The sequence below is a fragment of the Strix aluco genome, chromosome Z (genome assembly GCF_031877795.1).
Source record: "Strix aluco isolate bStrAlu1 chromosome Z, bStrAlu1.hap1, whole genome shotgun sequence".
Classification (NCBI taxonomy): domain Eukaryota; kingdom Metazoa; phylum Chordata; class Aves; order Strigiformes; family Strigidae; genus Strix; species Strix aluco.
In genome coordinates, this window is record NC_133971.1 from 45,350,657 (window position 1) to 45,372,076 (window position 21,420).

At 41.1% G+C, this 21,420-nt stretch overlaps 1 protein-coding gene across 2 annotated transcripts; it reads left to right on the forward strand.

Annotated features, from left to right (window-relative positions):
* The first annotated feature begins 4,134 nt into the window (after nt 1–4,134).
* ALDH7A1 (aldehyde dehydrogenase 7 family member A1) lies at nt 4,135–21,190 on the forward strand. 2 transcript variants are annotated; one of them, XM_074812019.1, is made up of 18 exons: nt 4,135–4,347; nt 4,527–4,580; nt 5,417–5,482; nt 7,133–7,213; nt 9,317–9,440; nt 10,022–10,154; nt 10,745–10,789; nt 11,784–11,861; nt 12,733–12,830; nt 13,844–13,885; nt 15,024–15,118; nt 15,992–16,076; nt 16,364–16,470; nt 17,242–17,358; nt 17,804–17,901; nt 18,062–18,135; nt 19,787–19,862; nt 20,680–21,190. In XM_074812019.1, the coding sequence occupies exons 1-18, from the start codon at nt 4,174–4,176 to the stop codon at nt 20,732–20,734; spliced, it is 1,602 nt and encodes a 533-aa protein (XP_074668120.1). In that variant the 5' UTR covers nt 4,135–4,173; the 3' UTR covers nt 20,735–21,190. The 2 variants fall into 2 exon arrangements, with proteins under 2 accessions (XP_074668120.1, XP_074668121.1); XM_074812020.1 differs by having other exon boundaries at nt 10,022–10,061.
* Nucleotides 21,191–21,420: the final 230 nt, after the last annotated feature.

Consider the following 21,420-nt stretch of genomic DNA (forward strand, 5'->3'; position numbering starts at 1 on the left):
GAAAAATACACAGGCCCTTCTGAAGATGAATTGAGATAGCTGTTATGTAAACATGACAGAGGAGCCTGCTGCTCTGAGGCAAGTCTGTGCCATGCTGCAAATGCATGTGAAAGGGAGGGAAAGTTTTAAATATGTTTTTGGAAGCTTTTCCTCTTTTTCTCCCCACTCCATTTGTCTGAATTCCTTATACTGGGCTGAAGCAGCTCTAACTTCATAGAAACATAAAAGCTCTGGGATCTCCTCTTCTTAATGTGGACATTTAACCTCCATCCTCATTGTATCCAAGCAGCTAATGATCCCTGGATTATCCTTTAAAGAGGGAAGGAGCTTGTACCTTTTCCTGCAGATGATGAAATGAAACACAGAGCAAGGAAGGGTTACACCTGAAGGGCACTAAAGTGAATCCAGAACCCAAGACCATGGTTTCACAGGATCCACAGTCTGGCTTGCAACTGGGGTATTGTTGAAGTACCTCCTCTTCCAGCCCCCTTCCACTGCCATGTTATTTTCCTTGAGCTGGAGCCGAGTGCTCCTGTGAGTATGCTCAGCTGATTCAGCTCATGGATTGATATGGAAATAAGGAAACTTTGATGGATGAAATGAGTACACATTCTTACTGACTTTCACAAACATCACTGAAATGTATTTTTTCCCATCTATTTGAATGTTTTGGTAGAAGTGAACATTTTAGCAACCCTAATGCTATCCTTACAGCAGAATAACATTCCATGACCAGTTTCAAATGTCACAGATTCCAAGATGTATTCTCACTAGTGGACACAACACATCAAATCAAGGGGAATGCAAATGGTCATGTTAGCATTATCACGCTGCAAAGTAAGATTACTATAGACATGTAATTTCTCACTAAAATTCCCTTTAATAAATAAATATTTAAAATATCAAGTTCAGCATGACCATGTAGAACAAATAGAAAAAAATACATCCTGTAATCTGATGCGGAGCTTCCCCTGCTCCCCCTATAGCTTCCTTGTTGCACAGTCTTTCTGTACCCTGTAAACTCTCCTGTGATTAGCCTTGCTCTGCAGGTGTGGGACAGAAGCACAGGTTGTGTCTGTGTTGTATTTCAGACACTGGCCTGAATTCACACTCCTGTTGCACTTGTACCTTCTGGAGGCATATCTACGTTTAGATGTGGATTTGGGTATGGCAGGAAGAAAACAACTTGAGCCCCACACTAAGGTTTCATGCAGGCCTAACCACATCTTTATGACAGTGAATAGTTAAAAATCAATGCGACTCACACAGCTAGTCCTGCATATCTGATCACTAACCAATACGGTGCAGACAAGTCGACCCCGTGTCCCTCCTGAGAGGACTTTGGCACCACGTATGACAGTAACAATTTCAGCTGCTTGGACACTCTGAAGCAAAAAAGGTGAAGAGAGCCAAGACAAGCACAGTTGCCAGGGTTTTGATTTTCTTTGCAGCTTGACCAATAGCTACTGTACCAATAGCCGTATGTAGTTGTGGCTATGGTGACAGAGAAAGTCTGTGGAATTAAAACCACACTGTCTATGCCTCAGCTACTGTCCTAAACGTCTCTGAGAGTCCCACTTTTTTGCCTGAACCCAATGCATGGCTTGAAGACATCTTGCAGCTACGTTATTGTGAAACACCCCTTTGACCATATATAGATATATAAGGCCTAAAAAGGTGAAAGTCTGCACAATATTGTGCAATGCATTAGTAAACGTCATCTCTCAAAGACCAGCTGCCTGTGCCAGCTGTACCTTCTCAGTCAGGAAGCAGCAAGGGTCATTGCTGTCTGGGGGACGGGGAGCTGGAAGGCAGGAGAGAGTCCTCACCCACCAAAGTCACAGCTCAGATTGTGAGGCGATATGGTGATGATGAGGCAGGTCTAAGATGAAGCCAGGAAGCCAGTCTGCTGGTCAGGGTCAGGACAAAGCCAGCGGCTGACAAGCAGATCCTATGGTGATAGGCAGAGGCCAGAAGCCCCGGGCTCAGGGTCTGGCTCATCACATCCTTGTCCAGGCAGAGGCATGGCTGTGGCTGAACCATGGCAGGAGGGACAAAGGCCCAGGACTGAGTTTCAGTCAGCACTTGAGGGTGGGGGTGAGGGATGGAGAACCCATGCAAGGGTGGTCAGGTCCATTGATGCCTTAAGGTCCTCGATGCTCTTAAGGCAGTGGGTTCACAACCTTAGTATTTAATACCAAGAGAAAGCCCATGTCCTTGCACTGGAGTGTATACCTCCAGTCCCTCTGGAAGGTGTCAAGGTCACACCTTACGAGGAAGATCTCTGCAAAGTTTCACTGGGGTCAATGGAGGTCATGACCTCTGGTGGGTATCTGAGTGATTTCAAACACAAAGCTGTGGGCTTCTGTTCTCCTGCTGTATTATTGTGACAGTGAATGCTATGCAAGGACAGTTACAGCCACGAAGGCCTCTCAGTTAAGTGGATGGGGTATTCCCTAGACAGGTTCTTCTTCTCCAAGGCACATGTAGAGCTGCTGCAGCTCCAGTTTCACCAGGTGCTGCATGCTGTGCAGCCAGCTGGAGCCTACTTCATCTATATATCTGATCTCTATATTAAATTAACCTTCTGAGAAAAAGGTTTGCACTACGAGTAACAGTCATCAGAAGACAGAATAGTTCAAGGGATGCTTCACACATCTGGGTCACTAGATTAAAACAAGCTCACTCCAGGTCAGGTGCAATGGAGACCTATCCAACAGGTTTTTGGTAGGCTCTGACAGCTGGATGATGAAGAAACAGCTCCGGGGACTGATCTGCCATCTGTAGGATAGCTTCTTGAGGTCAAGGTTGTAAAAGCACTGCGTCAAAGCAAGGGAAGAAAGCCTGTACTGCTGTTTTCTTTATGGTGTTTGTTTTCCAGGTAGATGTAAGGTTTCATCCCCCTGCTTAAAAAAAAGTTTTACTTTTCAGATGTACTAATTTCCCTTTTGGGTTGCTTTTGCTCGAGATTCTTTATATATTCCCCTCAAAGGTGAATGGATTGCTGCCTTTTTGATACAAGTTTTACAGTATTCAAACCCAGTTTCCTTGTGCAAGTGACAATTTGATCCTGCATGCAGTGAAGACAATGGCATATTCAACTCTTGAACCTTGCCAGACTACTTTACAATACTAATCTGTCTACATCATTCAAAGATACTTTTCATTTGACAAAATTACTTGAGCAGCAGTTTCTTAAAGAGCAAATTATTTTAGTAAATGCAATTCACAGTAAGCAAAAGTGTGTAGTTGTGGAAACCGAGAAATAAATTATGGCATTCTTGAGATAAGTGGCATTTCTCTCCTCTCCTTTAAATATGTGCTAAGGTATTTAAAGCTTAGTATCAGGGTTTATTCCTAATTGGTCTGGTCATTCAGACATACTGCATTCCAGAAAACAAACAATATTTTGTGATCACAATAAGTCATCTAAATTTCTAAAGCCTCTTAAGGGGAAATACAGTTCAAAAATCACTCGCAGTTTTGCAGGATGAGTGCATATCAAGTGAGGTAAGTATGCTAGTCATGTATACAGGAAAAAAAGAAAGAAAAAGATTGTAAAATCACTAACACTGGAGCGTGGATAACTGGCTGTCCTAGAAGCCAAAGCCACTTCTTTTCTTTGAGATTCAAGCACGGCATTACAGAATAAAAAGGTCAATGCATACTCTTACATATTATTATTACTCCTTTGTTGAATAAGGATAGTTTTTTCCCTGTTTTGTTGCCTGTGTGCTCTTACTTTCCCCTGCAATTAGAAATACCTGACTGGGGGACTCTGCTGACCCCGTGCTCTGGCGTTGCGTGGTGGTCCGTAAGGGGGCCCTGGAACGGGGGAAGGTGGCGGGGAAGGACTCTGCGTGGGCTGGGGTCTGCTCTATTTGCCTCCACCTCGGGCGGTCAGGCAGGCAGGCAGGCAGGCAGGCAGGCAAGGAGCGTGCAGGCAGGAGGCCAGGCAGGCAGGGACCCCGGAGGCAGGCGGGGGGGCGGAGCAGGGGGGGGCGGAGCAGGCAGGCGGCTGCTGGCAGGCGGTGGCGGGGCCGGGCCGGGCCCGGGGTGGGGCGTCACCGCGCCCGCACCAATCGGCGCCGGCGGCAGGGAGGCGGGCGCGGGGCGGGCACTGCCGCGCGCCGCTCGCCCCGCCTGCCTCCGCACCCCGGGCGGCCGCTGGCGATGCTGGGGCTGCGCCGCGCCGCCGCCGCGCTGCCGCCGCTGTGGGCTGGGGCCCCGGCAGCCGCCATGTCTACGCTGCTGGTCAGCCAGCCGCGCTACGCCTGGCTGCGGGAGCTGGGCCTGCAGGAGGAGAACCCCGGCGTGTACAACGGGCGCTGGGGCGGCGGCGGCGAGGTGCGGGCGGCGGCGCGGCCTGGGGCTGGGAGCGGGGCCGCAGGAACCGGGCCGGGGGGGGGTGATGAGGCGGTGTGCCGCGCCGCGGCCGCGCTTCGGCGGGGCCCTGGGCCTTGCGCCCCCTGCGTTGGGTAAAGGGGCGGGCGCGACCCTCTGCTCACACCCCCCTCCTGCTCTAGGTGGTGACGACGTACTGCCCCGCCAACAACGAGCCCATAGCCAGCGTCCGGCAGGTGAGCGCGCCTCGGCCGGGCAGGGCGGCTCGGGGGCAGGGACCCAGCGGCTGCTGGGAAGGGAGGAGCCTTCGGCCACCGCGGCCGGACTGGGGGGTGTTTGGGCCTGAGTTCGGGAGCTGCTGCGCCTCCCCTCGACTGGGTTCGCGGAGGACACGAACCCGCCGGGGTGAGTGGCGGCAGGGGTCTGGGAGATGTTGAATCCAGAGGCAGTTGGTGGGGCTCGTCGCAGCTCTGGCCGTCTGCTGAAAACAAGCCTGTGGCTTTTCTGGGAAGAAAAACAGGCTGTTCACCTTCCCTGTTCGGTGGAGCTGAATGGCCAGGGGGAGGTATGAAGGAGAGCAACGTGGCATTCACGTGGTAAATTCGTGAGAGTTTTTAGTGGGAGAACAGTGCCATGGCGCTGAACTACTCCTTTTGTATATTCGGATTCGATTAGGCCTTAATGTCCAGTGAGGCTGGTGGACTAGGACAGTCCTCACAGCCTTTTTTAATATTGTTCATACTAGTAGCGTCTAAGATAAGGCACATGAATATATGATGAATGCCTCCCTCACAGCTATTCTTTATGGAGCATCCTTTGTCATCTGAAGGAATATTTCTGCTCGTTTTTTTTTTTTTGTTTGTTTTTGTTTAGGCAGCGCATGTGCTTTTCCTTGACGGTAATTTCAAGCAACCCAACATGCCATATTGGAACCAGACAGGATATAAACTTCCTGTGAAAGCAGTATTCTGTAGTGCAGTACTATCCACAAGAAATGTCTTGAGTTGGATGCAGAAGCTTTTCTGTGGCATTTGTTTTGCTAACTTTTTCTTTGACATGCTGCTTCATGTAGGCTAGTTTGGAGGATTATGAAGAAACAGTAAAGAAGGCTAAAGAGGCGTGGAAGGTCTGGGCTGATGTAAGTTAACAGAGACCTCTTTTATAACATATCTCTGGTGGGTAAAGGACATTAAATTGCCCTCTCAGGTGGAGGTGTAAAAACATGTTCATGTTGTGTATGTTGGATTAAAGCAAAAATCTGCATTGAGGACCTCAAGAAACAAATTCAGATGGCTTGGGCAAGTTACCATTGAGGTACAAAGATGAGGACATTGACTTGTGGAAAATGTTTGTTTTGAAAAGCCTGGCAAATTTAACCAGGTTTGTGCCTTAGAGCCATTGCCAACAGGTCTGCTGAAGTTCAGAAACATTGTAGCAGGGAAATTACTCCTGTGGGTGTGTTTAACTTCCTGTTACCGTTTGCTTTCTCCTTCGAGAGCTCTGCAGAATGTGTGGATATCTTAACTTGTGGCAATAAACATCTTCTCATGGGGTGAGGAAGACTGCTGGTTTTGAGTGTACTTTTTTTGTTCACCAGCTGTCCTGGTATTTCACAAAACAGCTATGTTGTTCCAAAACTTTAGTGTTACTTTGCTGTGTCAGACAATAGCTAAGATATTTTTCCTTAGCAAGCTGTAGTTCTCAGTGTACCTGTACAAGCTATGTCCAGCCAGCACCCATTCCCTTGCTGGCCCTGCCAGGCTTGGTTTTTATCTTTGGTTCTTTGATACAAGCTGAAACCTGAATTTCGTAAGGTATTGGGCATTCTGTATTTTATCCAGCAAGGTAGTTTGCCTTGCATGAAGAGAACAAAGTTCAGGATAAGTGCAGGGGGTTCCTCAGGATGTTAGTATGTGTTCTTTTGTTACAATTCATTAATATAATGTTGGTTGAGGGCATGCCAGCTCATAATGTGTTTGGAAATAATCTAAAAGAAATCTAACAGGTAACAAAGAATCAGCAGTTCAAATGCTTTAAAGCCTCATCTCAAAGCTGTTTCTAGTTTGTGAATTTTGTTGTTTGTAATGAGGTTATCTGAAAGATTTTTTTTCTGTAAAGAGATATGTTTGCATGGTTTATGTATTCCTCACTCCTCACTGCCCAGAGAACTACTGTTCGTCAGCAGTTTCTAATATGGTTTATTATTGATCGTGGCTATTGATTCTTATCTTAACATACTGGTACCACATTAAAAAAAAATTATTAATACTTGGTATATGGCTTTAATTTTTCCATGATTGAGGCTTCTGTGTGTCTCAGCATCTGCTAACAAAATAAGTGTCAACAGCCACTGTCACAGTAAAAAAAATGTTTGAAAATGTGATGTTAAGTATAGTTCAAAAGCTCAGAAACCAGTAAGTGTGCTGTTATAAAAAAATGCTTGTTTCTTGAGGTGCAGCAGATTGTTTGGGGGCATTGTGGATGTTGTAGCTGAACAGAAGTAGCAGAACTAATAATCTGAATGCTTTTGACAATATTCAGTGGAACTGAAGTTTTGAACAGACATAAATGAGGTGTTACCAGTCTCTGTGGGGCAGGAAACAGTTTCTTGTAAAACAGTGCACATGATAAAAATGGATGAGTAATGATGGCTTGGGAATATAGGGGAAAAAGCTCAGCAATCAGTGATTTCTTACTGCAGGGGTAGAAGACTAGCAATATATATGCAGCAGAAGTCACAGATGTTCAATCTCAAGTAGATTCTTCTGTTTTCTTTTGTTTCGACTAGATCCCTGCACCTAAGCGTGGAGAAATAGTGCGACAGATTGGTGATGCCCTGAGACAAAAAATCAAAGTTCTAGGAAGCTTGGTAAGTGTTTTAAGAAGCAGCTTAACTTCGTGGGGGAAGGGGTGTGTCAAAATAGTTTTCTTGGTTTTAACTTACCACTCTGCAATACTAACCTTAATAATTGCTAAAATGCTGTTAGTCCTATTAGCTTTCCTAAAGAAATTTTAATTAAAAAAAGGTAAAATAGAAAAAAAAAGAAAAAGGTAAGTTTGCATTCTGGCATCCTACACTGAAAATGATAATATATAATAGGAAAAGAAAGTGTTAATTCATTCTGAGCCTGTACTCTGGCCGGCAGGAGTGTTACAGTGGTTGCCCTGCTGTTTTCTCACTTGCCTGTCAGATAGGGCACTGACTGATACTAAAAGTGTCCTGACAAAGACCTTCCTCTAATACAGAGCTTTTAACCTTGGGCTCTTTCTGGTGATCTGCAGGATTTTGTGAACTGACATGCAGAGGTATAAGGCTTCAGAAGGTGAGATGGTCTTAATGAGATCTTCTTGCAGTGCTGTGCAGGACATAAAGGTTGAAGGACTGCTTCTTTAAAATGCTTGCTAGTTGCTAGGGAAGAAAGGGAGAAAAGTGGGGAACTTCCCATTTTCCTCTTACAGGGCTTGCCTATGTGTGCTGCTATTCAGAAACATCTGTCAGTGAATAACTCTGTGTGTAGTCAAGCCCACAGTGTTAACCTACAAAACTTTGTTCTCCTGTTTCCTTTGATATTGTCTCCTAAGCAGAGTTTCTGTGGTGAAATCAGAGTGCTAACATACTTTTGTATTCAAAAATGGTACAGCTTCCCTAGTGAGTGTTGACAGACAGAAGTTTGCTGTGTGTTCCTTGGACAAAACTTGTTGCTTGTTGCCAGAGCATTTTTCTAGCTTTTGCAAACAGATAATGTCTGTTCAGCTCTTCCAGAATAGGGTGTGAACTTCAGGGTAAAATTTGTGCAGTAGATACCCAGTTTTTAGTACTTTTCCTGGCATTAGGGTATGTAAAAGGGAACAGTATGGCAACTCAGGTTTTGATAATGCCATTGGAAATTTCCAGCGTCACCTCACAAAGTCTTTGTCAAGTATCCAGATGTATCTCTACTGCACTTACAGACTCACTGGTGTGTTTCTTGGTAAATATGTCTGATGCCCCTCTGTTTCTGGTCACAGATAGGGGCTATTCCTTCTGTCTTGAGATGACCACAGGCATCATAGAAGTATCTAGAAATGCACTTAGTTACCTGTATTTTAACTTTTGCGTAGAGAGTAAAATCTTGTGGTAATTCTCTGAACCCGATTCCTCATTTAACAGCTTTTTCAAAGTACAATCATTAGTCTGAAGCAGTAGGTGATATCTGCATGAGAATCATGCCTATAGATATCAAAGCATGACTGTAAAATTAAGTGGGGGTAAATGGTGACTTCTCAATTCTTAAGTTAGTGAATTTTCTCACTTTTGGAGGAAAACATCTTCAAATACCAGCTTATTCTCATCAATTATCTGTATGTCTGCTGTGTACATCTAACATGCTTTTAACAGAAGAACGTAATTTAGGATTGACTTCAGCTGAAGGAAAAAAAAAAAATTGATCCTAAACATCCCAGTTTACTAAAATACTAAAGATGTGTAGACATTTTCAGCACTGTCTGAAAATGGAATCTCTCAAACTCACTTTGAGATGTTGTAAAATGAGTAGTTTGCTTATGAAATATGTAAATGACCATTTTCTTTTGCTGGAGCAGAGTAGTCCCTCTTTTCCAATTTATTCCATGACTGGTACACAATGTATGCTAACATCCTTATGAAAATTCAATGTTTCGTTGATCTGAATTTGTGAACCTCATTGCTGTTGGATACTCCTTTCAGTAATTATTATTCATTTTCTCAGTTCATGAAATTCCTCTTCTAATATCCTCCTGTTGTATGGGAATGTGACTGCTGTCTAGTTGTCTGTTCTGTTCTTTCTTTAAGCTGTAAATAACTCGGAAGAGGTGAATCTTTTCTAATGAAAAAATGTGTATTGAATCTTACTTGGTGTACAGATATACCTGACATTATTGGGAGACAAAATGTATTGGAGATGCAAAAGAATTTTTAAAAAAAATAATTTTGTCTTGCTCTTAATTTTTTCAGGTCTCTTTGGAAATGGGAAAGATTTTTGTCGAGGGTGTTGGGGAAGTGCAGGAGTATGTTGATGTCTGTGACTATGCTGTTGGTTTGTCCAGAATGATTGGTGGACCTATTTTGCCTTCAGAAAGTAAGTATGTGTGTATGTATGTTGGTTATTTGGGTTTTTTTGTATAAATGAAGATAAGGAGATGTATCTTAGATATGTAGTGATGTAGTGCAGCAAAATCTCTGTACTGTGAATTATTTAGGCAGCATGTTGTCTAGGAATAGATGTGCTGGTAGGCAGTAGTGCCAGCTAATGAAGTATCTAGCCTGTGGTGTGTAGCAAGAAAGGCAGTAGATTTTTCTCTACACTCTTTGAAGCGTTAGATTCTCTTTGATTTCTTTGTTAATGAAGGTGCTAGAGGAAAGTATGTAAAAAGTTCAGCAGTGTAATTAGATATGAGAAGCCTTTTTATCAGTTATTGTTTAGCCGTTCTGTTAACTGAATAGTTAAAATAGTAAAACTTCATGTTGTCATGTTACTAGGTTTTTCCACAATCTAGCTAACCTTGTTCTAGTGAGCTGCAGAGTACATATAATACAGCTTTCCACAAGCTAATTATCTGATAGATGGAGAAGTAATGCTAGGGCCCTTGCTCACATGGTTTCCTTTTCAAAAAACATTAAATGCATGCAAATTGCATTACGTTGTGTCTTTGCTTTCAGGACCTGGCCATGCCCTTATAGAGCAGTGGAATCCCGTTGGGTTAGTAGGAATCATCACAGCCTTTAACTTCCCTGTAGCGGTTTATGGGTGGAACAGTGCAATTGCAATGATCTGTGGAAATGCTTGCCTCTGGTAAGATGTAGCACTCCAATTTGCTAGCGGCATATTAAAATCAGAGAGCTGTTATCTCAGTCATGAAACTGTTATTAAATGTTTGGTGTCTCTGTCTATTTGATTCTATCTCATGTAGGCTTAATTTCTATTTATTTTCAGATTCATTTGTAGCCAAAGAACTTTGTTTTATTTTGTGGTAATGTCTTTTATGAGGTATTGAGATTCAGACTTGTCCAGGACTTAGCCAGATGGCGTGTTAATAAAGAACGCAGTTTGAGGTCTTGCAGCAGTGATAGTGAACAGTTAATATTTCAGAATTGGTACAGCTACAATTAAGTCTAAATAAGTAGCTTTGCTTCCTCTCCTACCTCCTGCTTCGCTTTCATCTACCTGCTTCTTTCTAATGTCTGACATAGCTCTAGTTTGTGTGGATATCAGCAGGAGCTCTGAATGTTCAGCTGTGGAAAGAAATGCTTGAGTTCCTGTCTTAACATGCACCTGAAAACCTATGTTTTCCACATGCACCTGTGCCTATTTGAATTATTTCTTATTCTCAAAGAATTGAAAAGAAGATGTCTTTTTTTTATTTTTTTTTTTTTTATTTTTAGGAAGGGTGCTCCTACAACATCCCTCATTAGTGTTGCTGTTACAAAGTGAGTTCTGGTTTGTTTGCTTTCTGTTTTGCTTTGTAAACAACTTATTTTCTGTTTGAAGTAGTGCTCAATGGTCAGAACTGCTTTCTCCTTGTTACCTAAGAAGTTACAGTGTATATATGATGTTGCCTATACAGTTGGACAGTTTTTTCTGGGAACAGGGCTGCGCTTCTGCTGAATTAGGGCTAGCTGTGTGGTTTGCTTCCTTGTAGAAGATGAATTGCTCACAATATTCAGCTTCCCTCAATCATGCACTCATGTTTCAGAATCATCTCTTTTTTTGGGAGTCTCAGTCCAACCCCAGCACCCAGTTTCTTGGCAAATTCTTCTGGCTGGCTGTGTAGACCTATATCCTGAAGATACCTTCACACAATCTTCGTTATCCAAACCTAGTAACACCTTAGCTTTTCAGGGTTCAAAACTCATTCTTGATAACAAGGAAAAGAAGCCCAAAGAATAAACATCGTAGTGATACTTACTCTAGGGTTATTGTTACTTTACTTACTATATTAGCATTTTAAATACCTGTGTGTTATGTGTTACAAATAACATTTATATTTAAATGTTAAATATAAATAGGCCCTTTTAAAATAACTAATTAGTAAGTCTTGTAGCTTTAATATTAATTTCTGAGAACAATGGCCCCAAACTCCTTATGACCATTTTATGTAGCTCCATGAAGTTATATAAATGTCTCTTTCTAACGGTGAAAGACTGTATGGCCAAGGTTTTTACACACTGATCTAATGCTTGTTTGTGCCAATTGTGTGAATGCATATAGGGTCTTCTGTATGAGCTGTGATTGTAAGATCGAAGTCCTTGATGAGAGAAGTGTGTTTTGTGTTGTGCAAACTACGTGTCAATTAACTGCAAGACTGCTGCTTTTTAAAAATCTGTAGCTTCTTCATGTGCATGGTCAGATGGTTTTAATGGTTCATTCCCTATTATATGCACCTGTCAAAAATCTCTGAAATTCTTACTTCTTTGATTCTAGGATAATTGCCAAAGTCCTGGAGGATAACAGAGTGCCTGGAGCTGTCTGTTCTTTGGTTTGTGGTGGAGCAGACATTGGGTTGGTAACATTTCTTGTGTTTTGTGAAGATGTATAGAGGGTAAACAATATACTTTGAGGTACTTCTTGTAAAGTTATTCTGATCTCCAGGAGTTTGCAGTACGTAAATGTACCTGTTGCCATCATTTTTATCAACTGGTCTGAAACTCTGACCTGGCTGAAAATATAATATGTATTCCTACTTGCTGTTGTGAGATCAACTGCTAGAAAATAACTTAGCAGATATTTAATGATGAGACATGACTAATATGTTCTACTTCTGCATATGCTTACATGGAAGGAATACAGCTAATACTAAATTCCACTCATCGTGTTCTTAAGAGTTTTCCATTTCTAGCCCATTGGCCTTTTGGACCACTCATGGAGGAGAATACTTCCCCATTTTCCATGCTCACATAGGACTCTGCACTTGGTCATAAATGCATACCTGGGTTTGGAAGCTGTACCCATCAAATTGTTTTGATTGATTTTACAATGTGGAAATTCCCAGTACAAATGTATATTCAGATGTATCTTTTGAGCGTTTCAAGAGAAGACAAAACAGATGGTAAGCATTAAAAAAGTCACAGGCATGTGTATTTTTTTTTAGAGAACATAACAATTGGAGCTGATCTCACTACATCAGATTGAATTTCAAAATTAGTACAGGTGATGCTCTTACGGTCTGAAAAGTGGGAGGGAAACAGCCTTGTTCCTCTTTTCTGACTAAGAAGCTTTCCTGCCATCTGCTCAGTCACTTACCTGATGTTTTCAGAGAAGTGGCTCTGACTTTAAAAGATCTCCCTGGTTGAAGTTGGTTTATGTGGAAGGTGCAAGCAGCTGTCCCAACTGCTCTTCTATTGAACATGGTGGTGTATCTCCCGTTGTGCAGGACAGCAATGGCAAGAGATGAGAGAATGGACCTCTTGTCCTTCACTGGCAGCACAAAAGTGGGCAAGCAAGTAGCGCTTATGGTTCAGGAGAGATTTGGTGAGTGTTTGGGGTCTCCTCCATTTCTTTCAATGGCTGGGGAAGTCAGGGTTGCCCCATAGGATTTTAAAATAACAACTTGTTTCACTTACCTCTTGTCACCTGTTTTTTTGGTGGTTTTTTTTTTTCAACTTGGTGGAAATAGGGTGTTGAAACTGCTCAGAGCTAGATACTGCATTTTTCAGTTAATTCTGTTACAACTCAGCATTTTTTCCAGGGCATCCACAAATCCATGGTCCTACAGTTAATTTGGGGGGGTGTCCATGAATATAGTTGTATGGAGATTGTCTAGATGAACAGCCAGGGCCTATGGTCTTTTGGCAGTGCATTCATGGAGAAATGCCTCCTCGCCTTTTACTCCTTATAGATACAGGAGAAAAGTTATGATTTTTGGGGTGCTGTTTTTGTTGCAAATATTTAAAAGTGTGCAGGCATGAGTCCATGTACAGCTGCTGTATTCTAACTTTATAGTTTTAAACAGAAAACCTTGTGAACAGGATTTTCTCATTTTATACATTTCAAGTTCATAGGAATGTAAAAAAAAATAATAATCAGAACAGTGCAAACATTCACCCAGAAGTAGGCGATTATTCATTCTCTCAGACTGGAGCTAAAATAGTTGCCAGAGAAATAAATAAGCCTAGTTAATTTTTATGTGTGGGTTTTGATCCCTGTAGCACCTCCTCCTCTTTGTCTGCATCATAGTGTTCATGCTGCAACTTTTTCTGTTTTCATCTTTTCCTTTCCAGTCCTATTTTTGCCTATTTTTTCTAAGCTTCTTTCTGCCATAACTGCTCTCCAGGTATCTTTCTTCACAATATGTGATAAGTGTAGTATTCAGTGTAATTTTCTGCTTTGGCTAGAGCGATTAGTTGACTGTGATGCCTAAAACTTTTTGTATATCCAGAAAAAATGTTTAATGAAACTTAGCTCTAGTTAGAGGTAACCTCACTGAATGAGGTGCAGTGAATAGAGGTGCGCATGACGTAACTTGTTTTGTGTGTTTTTATTAGGTCGAAGTCTACTGGAACTGGGAGGAAACAATGCCATTATTGGTAATGCTGCTAAACCGTATTGGTAATATTGCTAAACTGTAGAAATTTAGTCCCATAGATGATATTTGGCAGTTAGTATAAAAATGTTTGTAGCAAATTGTCCTGTCCTCCCCACCCCCCCAAAAAGTATGTAGTAGAATATTGGGTTTTCCTGTCTTCAGTATTGTGGAGGGGTAGTGTTTTAAGATAAAAAAATGAAAGTTCAAGCCCTTACGTGTATTCAGTGTTGAAGTTAAGAAGGGAATGAGAAAAGCAGTAAGCTTCAGTAATGGGATGTGGACAATGCTAAATTGATTTTAGGATAGTTTCAGTCTTGTGAATACCATGATTTTAGCATTTTAGAATATAAGTACATGTATGCAAAGTTATGATACTTGAAAGCAAAGCATGCAGGTATTTATTTCATTAGCACATTTTTACAGGTTTAAGTAACTCAGGGTATGATCTAGTTCCCAGATAAACATAACATAAACACTGTGAAGCTGAGCAATGTAGCAGAAAGCTATATAAATCTGGAATTGGCTTTGAATGATGGCATAAACATTGTTTGGTTGGACTTTGTCCCAGATTTAATAATAATTTTGGATACTTAAGAGAATTTCGTGGGACTGGTTAAGCTGAGTGATATTTTGGGGATCCTTTGAGGCGTATACATGCTAGCTTTGCTTTAAACATCCCAATGTCTTCTAGCCAGATGAATTTGTTCAGTTCATTTATATTTTACATTATTGTATATCTGTGTGTTTTAGCTACTTTTTTTGCATGCAATCTGGATACACTTTACCATTGTTTCTTCATGCTGGTAGACTTCTCAGTGAGAGAAGAACAAGGTGAAGAAATGGCAAGAAATTGCTTGTAGTTTCTTTAATTAAAATGAAGCTGAAGTTCTTTGTAAGCTTTATTGCAAGAGGCTGTCTTCAGTAGTTCAGACCTACATTTATGTCCAATTGCATGTGTCTAATTCCAGGTGTAAAAGTAATAGGAGTTTTGAGGTGTTTCCGATTACGTTAGTGTGCTATGCTAGGGCAACTATTCCTAATGCTTCTTGACCAACCTGTCAGTTTATTATATTGTTTAGTGTCTTAAGTCTTGCAAACTGCCTGTTTACTTCAATAATGCTGATGTTTTAATAATTAAGTGTTTGAAGATGCAGATCTGAATTTAGTCATCCCATCTGCTCTATTTGCCGCTGTGGGAACAGCAGGTCAGAGGTGCACAACTGCTAGAAGGCTGGTGAGTAAATGTGTATTGTCTGGTTTGGGTAGCTCTGAATTTAAACTTAATTCAAAGTAGCTCAGAAAATGTATAATAATTCCTAATATTATGGAGAGCAAGAGATAATCTTTGAAACACATTTTTACTTTGTTAAAAATCAGTATGATGGGAAAATGATGGTGGTTTGTCATTCCACTATAATTCTAGCTCTAAAGAATTTCTTTGTATGTGTTTTTAAATGTATCCGGTGCTAAAACTCAGGAAGATAAAACTTAACCATATTTCCTGTATTTATCTCTGTTTTCATTGCCAGAGCTTCTTTGCTTGTGTCTGCTACAAATTCTGGTGCAGCGTTTAGATTTCAGCAAAGCAAGAGGGCGCGGGGGGTGTTGCTTACTTCAATTTTTAACCAATCGTTTTCAACAAGTTTAAAGGTTTTATGTCAGCCTGTGTCTGTGTAGTCTTTTCAGAGTTGTGTTGATTTGGTAAATACTTGTCAAAATTGATGTGGGTTAACTTTGGGTGTATAGGAAGGACAGTGATTCCTCAAATTGTAGCAATAAAAATTACTTAAATATTTGTCCTAAAACACTTAAGTGAAGAGTTTGTAGAATACAGTGATACCATTGATCTGAAGATGGGGTAAAATTAAAACAGGTTTTTGTTTCTTTGCTTCTTTTAAATCTTCATGGTGAAGATTTTACATCTTCATTTCATGATGTTGGTGCTGTTTCAAGGCCTTGCTCATGTGTTCACTTTTAATTTTGGGATTTGCTGAATATGAGCAACACTCTCCACACTTCATTCATCCCTCTTCAAAGTGCAGTAGTACTTCAGGAATAGTTACGTAGCCTGAGCTGTCTTACAACCTTCTTACCACGTTTTGTTTAGTTCCTCCATGAAAGCATCCATGATGAGGTGGTGGCAAAGCTTGCTAAGGCCTATGCCCAGGTCCGCATCGGTGATCCGTGGGATTGTAAGTATCTATTTCGAATTCAGGGGTTTAGGAGAGAAGTTTCTGTCTGTTTCTTTCTGCTTAAATTCCAAAGAGATTATAAATCAAAGCTATCTAATTTAAGCAGTTTACCAGGGAGTGGGGTTAGCTGGTTTCATTTAGAATGGAAACTCTGAAAGGGAGATGAAGAATCCAGCTAATACTGCTCATCTTGGACAAACTAAATAATTACTCCTAAAATGTCATAAGAATGTTTGCAAACATAGACAGTTTTGCTGAAAGTATGTCTTTGGATCTTTTGTTTTTAGCTGACACTCTGTATGGGCCTCTTCATACCAAAGAAGCAGTGAAAATGTTCCTTGATGCAGTAGAACAAGCAAAACAACAGGGTGGCTCTGTGGTCTGCGGTGGAAAGGTGACTTACTTTCATTCTCCCTGCTACATTTGGTTCTCTAGGAAAAAAGTTCAATAACATGGTGGCTTAAGCCAAGATTGTACCTCAGTTTGTCCTGTGAGCCATTACAGGATGTTATGTTAGTCAGTCTGAGAATATTTGAATTGCAATCCTGTCTTCAGGGTAAAGATGGGTCTACTTGGAAGCTACCTTCTCCTCCAAGAAATGGTTAAGAGGTTTTGGCTGTTCCTTGCACTACTCCCTAGTTGCAGATGATCACGAAAATACAAACAGCAATGTAAATGCTGAATATCAAACACGTAACAAAGAAAAATTGCTGTTCTGTCCTGGATTCATGGTATCAAACTTGAGGAGATACTGAAGATTCAAGAGATCCACCTGCACATCTTGATTATATGCGATGTTTAATTCTCATGGACTTGGTGTTCTGGGAATTCTTGTCTTTCACTGACGCCTTCTTTATTGTGGATACCATTAAAGTTCTAATCAGCTTACTAGTCAGTTTACAAGTAGGAGAAAGGGAGTGTTTTTTTGTCAGCTGCTAGACTTTGAGATTTGATTACCTCCTTAGTAGACTAAGTTATGCTTCTGTATTTTAAATACTTAAATGAGTAAAATTTAAGTTACCTACTCAGATTATCTGACCTTCCATTTCTGAGTGCTAGTCACAATTATAGTAATCAGACCATGAAGGATTCCCTTCCTACACTACTACTAAGCAGGATCTGGTTTGAACTTACTCAGTTGTTTCTTCTTTTATGTGTTTTGAAGGTTATAAATCGTCCTGGAAACTATGTTGAACCAACCATTGTGACTGGCCTTCCTCATCATGCACCGATTGTCCACACTGAGACATTTGCCCCTATACTGTATGTGCTGAAATTTAAGGTAAAATAACAATGGGGGATTAGTCAGGTGTCATGGATGCTAAAACAAGAGTCAGGAGAGAGATTTCAGATGTATGTCACATTCATGTAATTGTCCTGGCACTTCATGAAGTGGTAACTGTTGTTCTGCACTGTGGGGTATACACTGTAATAGCTTACCTCACTGTGTAGCTACATTTATTCATTTTCTGTGAAGAGCACTGTAGTTGAGAGTCTGTACAGGAATAGAATTTTACTGTTCATGTCAACATGCTCAAAAGCAGGTTGTGTATTTTGTGCAGTGGTAAGAGGTATCCTATCCCTGACTTGGTGCACGTGTGTTTGCCAAGTGGCATTCAGTATATTTGTGTTATGGCTGTGGTATGTTGGTTTTTTCTCACAGTGCTCCTTGTAACTGCTTTGATTTGAATGGTCATGGTTTAACCACTGACACATGCTCCTTTTAGGAGGAAGAGGAAGTTTTTGCCTGGAATAATGAAGTAAAACAAGGTCTTTCCAGCAGTATCTTTACCAAGGATTTGGGAAGGATTTTCCGCTGGCTTGGGTATAATTTAAATTATTTTTCTACCTTCCTGAAGCATAAGATCACAGTCTTTCATGTCTTTTGTAAACCTATGCACAGTGCTAGTTGAGCATTTTATAGCCTTGTTTTCGGGAAGGAACCCTTCCTGATCCTGAGGAACAATACTGTCTTATCTTTGTAGGCCAAAGGGATCTGACTGTGGCATTGTGAATGTCAACATCCCAACCAGTGGGGCTGAGATTGGAGGTGCTTTTGGTATGTTACTTATGCTTTTTTCTTTATCCTTTAAATGATGAAATCCTCTAGCATCAGGTCTAGTGACTTGGTATTATTTCTCAGGCTTCATTTTTTTTGAAGCTGGGGAGACTTTCTTTTTCTAATGACTCTGGAAGAGAATAAAGCATTACCACTGTAAAACTAGTATAATTTAGGTCTTATGTTATTTTTCAAGATTCTAATCAGTCCATTTAAATGACAAAATTGAAGAAATCAGTGAAGTTAATTTTGAATTATACTGCTTTAACAGAAGACAGAAATTGACCAGAGGTAGTTGAATTTCAGCTTTTAAAAATATCTGTATTTGGTTTTTAAATATTCCATGTATCATTTTTCCCCCTCCCATCAAGGGAACGTAACTCAGAATTATGTTCTGACTGTGTTTAGAGATGTGGCTGAGTAGAAAACTATTTAAAACGGTTTTAATTAAAACGGTCTTGAGCAATCCCAAGCACAAATACAGGCTGGGCAATGAGTGGATTGAGAACAGTCCTGCAGAGAAGGACTTGGGGGTATTAGTGGATGGAAAAATGACTATGAGCTAGCAATGTGCACTTGCAGCCCAGAAAGCCAACTGTACCCTGGGCATCAGCAAGAGAAGTGTGGCCAGCAGGTTGAGAGAGGTGATTCTCCCCCTCTACTCCGCTCTTGTGACACCCCATCTGGAGTACTGCATCCAGCTCTGAGCCCCCAGCGTAAGAAGGACATGGACCTGCTCGAGTGGGTCCAGAGGAGGGCCATGAAGATGATCAGGGGCTGAAGCACCTCCCTTATGAGGACAGGCTGAGAGAGTTGGGGTTGTTCAACCTGGAGAAGAGAAGGCTCCAGGGAGACCTTACAGTGGCCTTCCAGTACTTAAAGGGGGTACAGGAAAGATGGGGAGGGACTCTTTATCAGGGAGGGTAGTGATAGGACAAGGGGTGTAATGGCTTTAAACTGAAAGAGGGTAGATTTAGATTAGATGTAAGGAAGAAATTCTTTACTGTGGGTGGCGAGACACTGGTACAGGTTGCCCAGGGGGGCTGTGGATGCCCCCTGCCTGGAAGTGTTCAAGGCCAGGTTGGATGGGCCTTCGAGCAACCTGATCTAGTGGAAGGTGTCCCTCACCATGGCAGGGGGTTTGGAACTAGATGATCTTTCAGGTACCTTCCAACCCAAACCATTCTATGATTTTTGTTGTTTGCATGTGTATATAAAAATTACAGCATAAAATATCTTTGTGAGAAAGTCTTTAAATACATTTTTGCCTTTATTTCTCTTTTTTGTATATAGTGAAGGAAGTGGGGGGAGGGAAGAAGAAAGATTCACCTTGCCATTTAAACAGTACAAGAACCAGCACATTCTTGTACTCTTGTCTCATGTTAAAATATCTTTAAAACAAGGTCCTCTGGTGCCAGCATGATAAAACTTTCAACTCCAGGCAGATACTTTTTGGATCAAGCATGAGGAGAGAGCTAGCTGCGTGAGTTTTATGTGGTGGTGTTCTGATAATTTATTTCAGGTATGGAACAAAGGCAAAGGAGTAGTTTTTCCCATTAATTTTTATAAAATGTCTCACCTCCTGGAGTTAGTCTAGATTCCCATTCTCCAAAAAAATTTCAAGTTCTCAATTATAACCTTTTTACTACAGGTGGTGAAAAGCACACTGGTGGGGGAAGAGAATCTGGAAGCGATTCATGGAAACTTTATATGAGACGGTCTACTTGGTAAGACAGACTTTTTAAATTCCAAGTAAATGTAAATTACGGATAAGCTTGCAAAAGTTCAAAACATATAAATCCTTGACTACAGGAGGTTATCTACAGGAGGTTATCTTTGCTAAATGTGAGATAGCCATGTATGAGTGTAACTGCCTTTTCTTCATGCAAGAATTTACATCTGTGTTCCTAGTAGAAGGTGATTTGAAGGGCTTAGATAAAGACCTTTCTTTACTCACTTCCTCAAAAGAAAAAATAAAAAAATCTGTGTTTTTTTTTTCCTCTTGCTTGATTTTAAACTTGGTTAAAAATTAAATTACTGAAACTTGACAGGGAATACATGAAGTGAAAAGCACAGTAAGGGGGCCACTGTTGCCACTGGCAGCTGATTTAGCTACGTATTTGGTATCTATCCATAAATCTTCTGGCAGCCTGTAGTGGGTGGCCATTCCCACTCTCTGCTGGCCTCCCTAGTCTTTACCTGTGCTAACTTTGGTTTCCATGCAAAGGCTTATGAATGTGAGAAATTATACCTTGATTTTTTCTGTATGAACGTTCTCCTATTAAGAGATTAAATGGAGAATGATACTTTACGTTCTCTTTGATCTATCAAGAAAGAGATAATGGGGAATGTGGTCTTTCCCTCTACATAGTTACTATATTGAAAACCAGAGTAAAGTCAGTTCATAACTTTAAATAGACAAACTGCTTACAGAAGTCTTTTGTATACATGTGACAGAAATCAGAAGCTTTGTGTTTAGCAAGTGGACTGCATAGTCTGTCTCAGTGATAAAGTCTGGTCTCTAAATACTTGTTTCTCTTCCAGTACAATTAACTACAGCAAGAATTTACCTTTGGCTCAAGGAATCAAGTTTCAGTAACAGCCTTATGAATGACCGTGCCATGAACTCTCCTAGCATTTCAGAACCAAGCACCTTCTAAGCCTCATGGTGAAGAAAGTTAATTACCTGAAATTTACCTGCAGCAGATACTAATTCTGTCAAAAAATCAGCTACTCTAAAATTGCTTCACTTTCAATGTATGAAATGACTACTTCAGTCTTCAAATGAGAAGTATGTGGTCTTTGGGAAGAAGGGAAGGTGACTGAAACTAACAAACTTGGATTTGGGTGGTGTGGATAATCTGTTGCCTTATCACTATATTTCAGTATCAACATTGTCTGTATCCTCTGCCTCCCCACCATTCACTGATATTTTCAGGTGGTAGGGCTATGCTTCAAACTATGTGCTGAGTTTCCTTACATAACTGGTGCTGGAGGGGATGGGCAGTACAGGGCTATTTTTCATTGCATAAATAAAGGTACATTTTGTGAGATACCCTGGGCTTCTTAGTTTTTTTTATTCATTGTTCTGGAGCAGGAATGTTCAGCTGACTGTCCATTTTCACACACTGAGCTGCTAGCTGGGAGAAGTATCACTGGGCTAAAAGGACTGCTTTAGTTTTCATGTCTCCTTCAGAAAGGAGACTTTCACCCTGTACGTTGGGAGATAAAGGGTAAGACCAAGGTCTACTGCAGTGTCTTGGAACCTCCTCTTAACACTAGAAG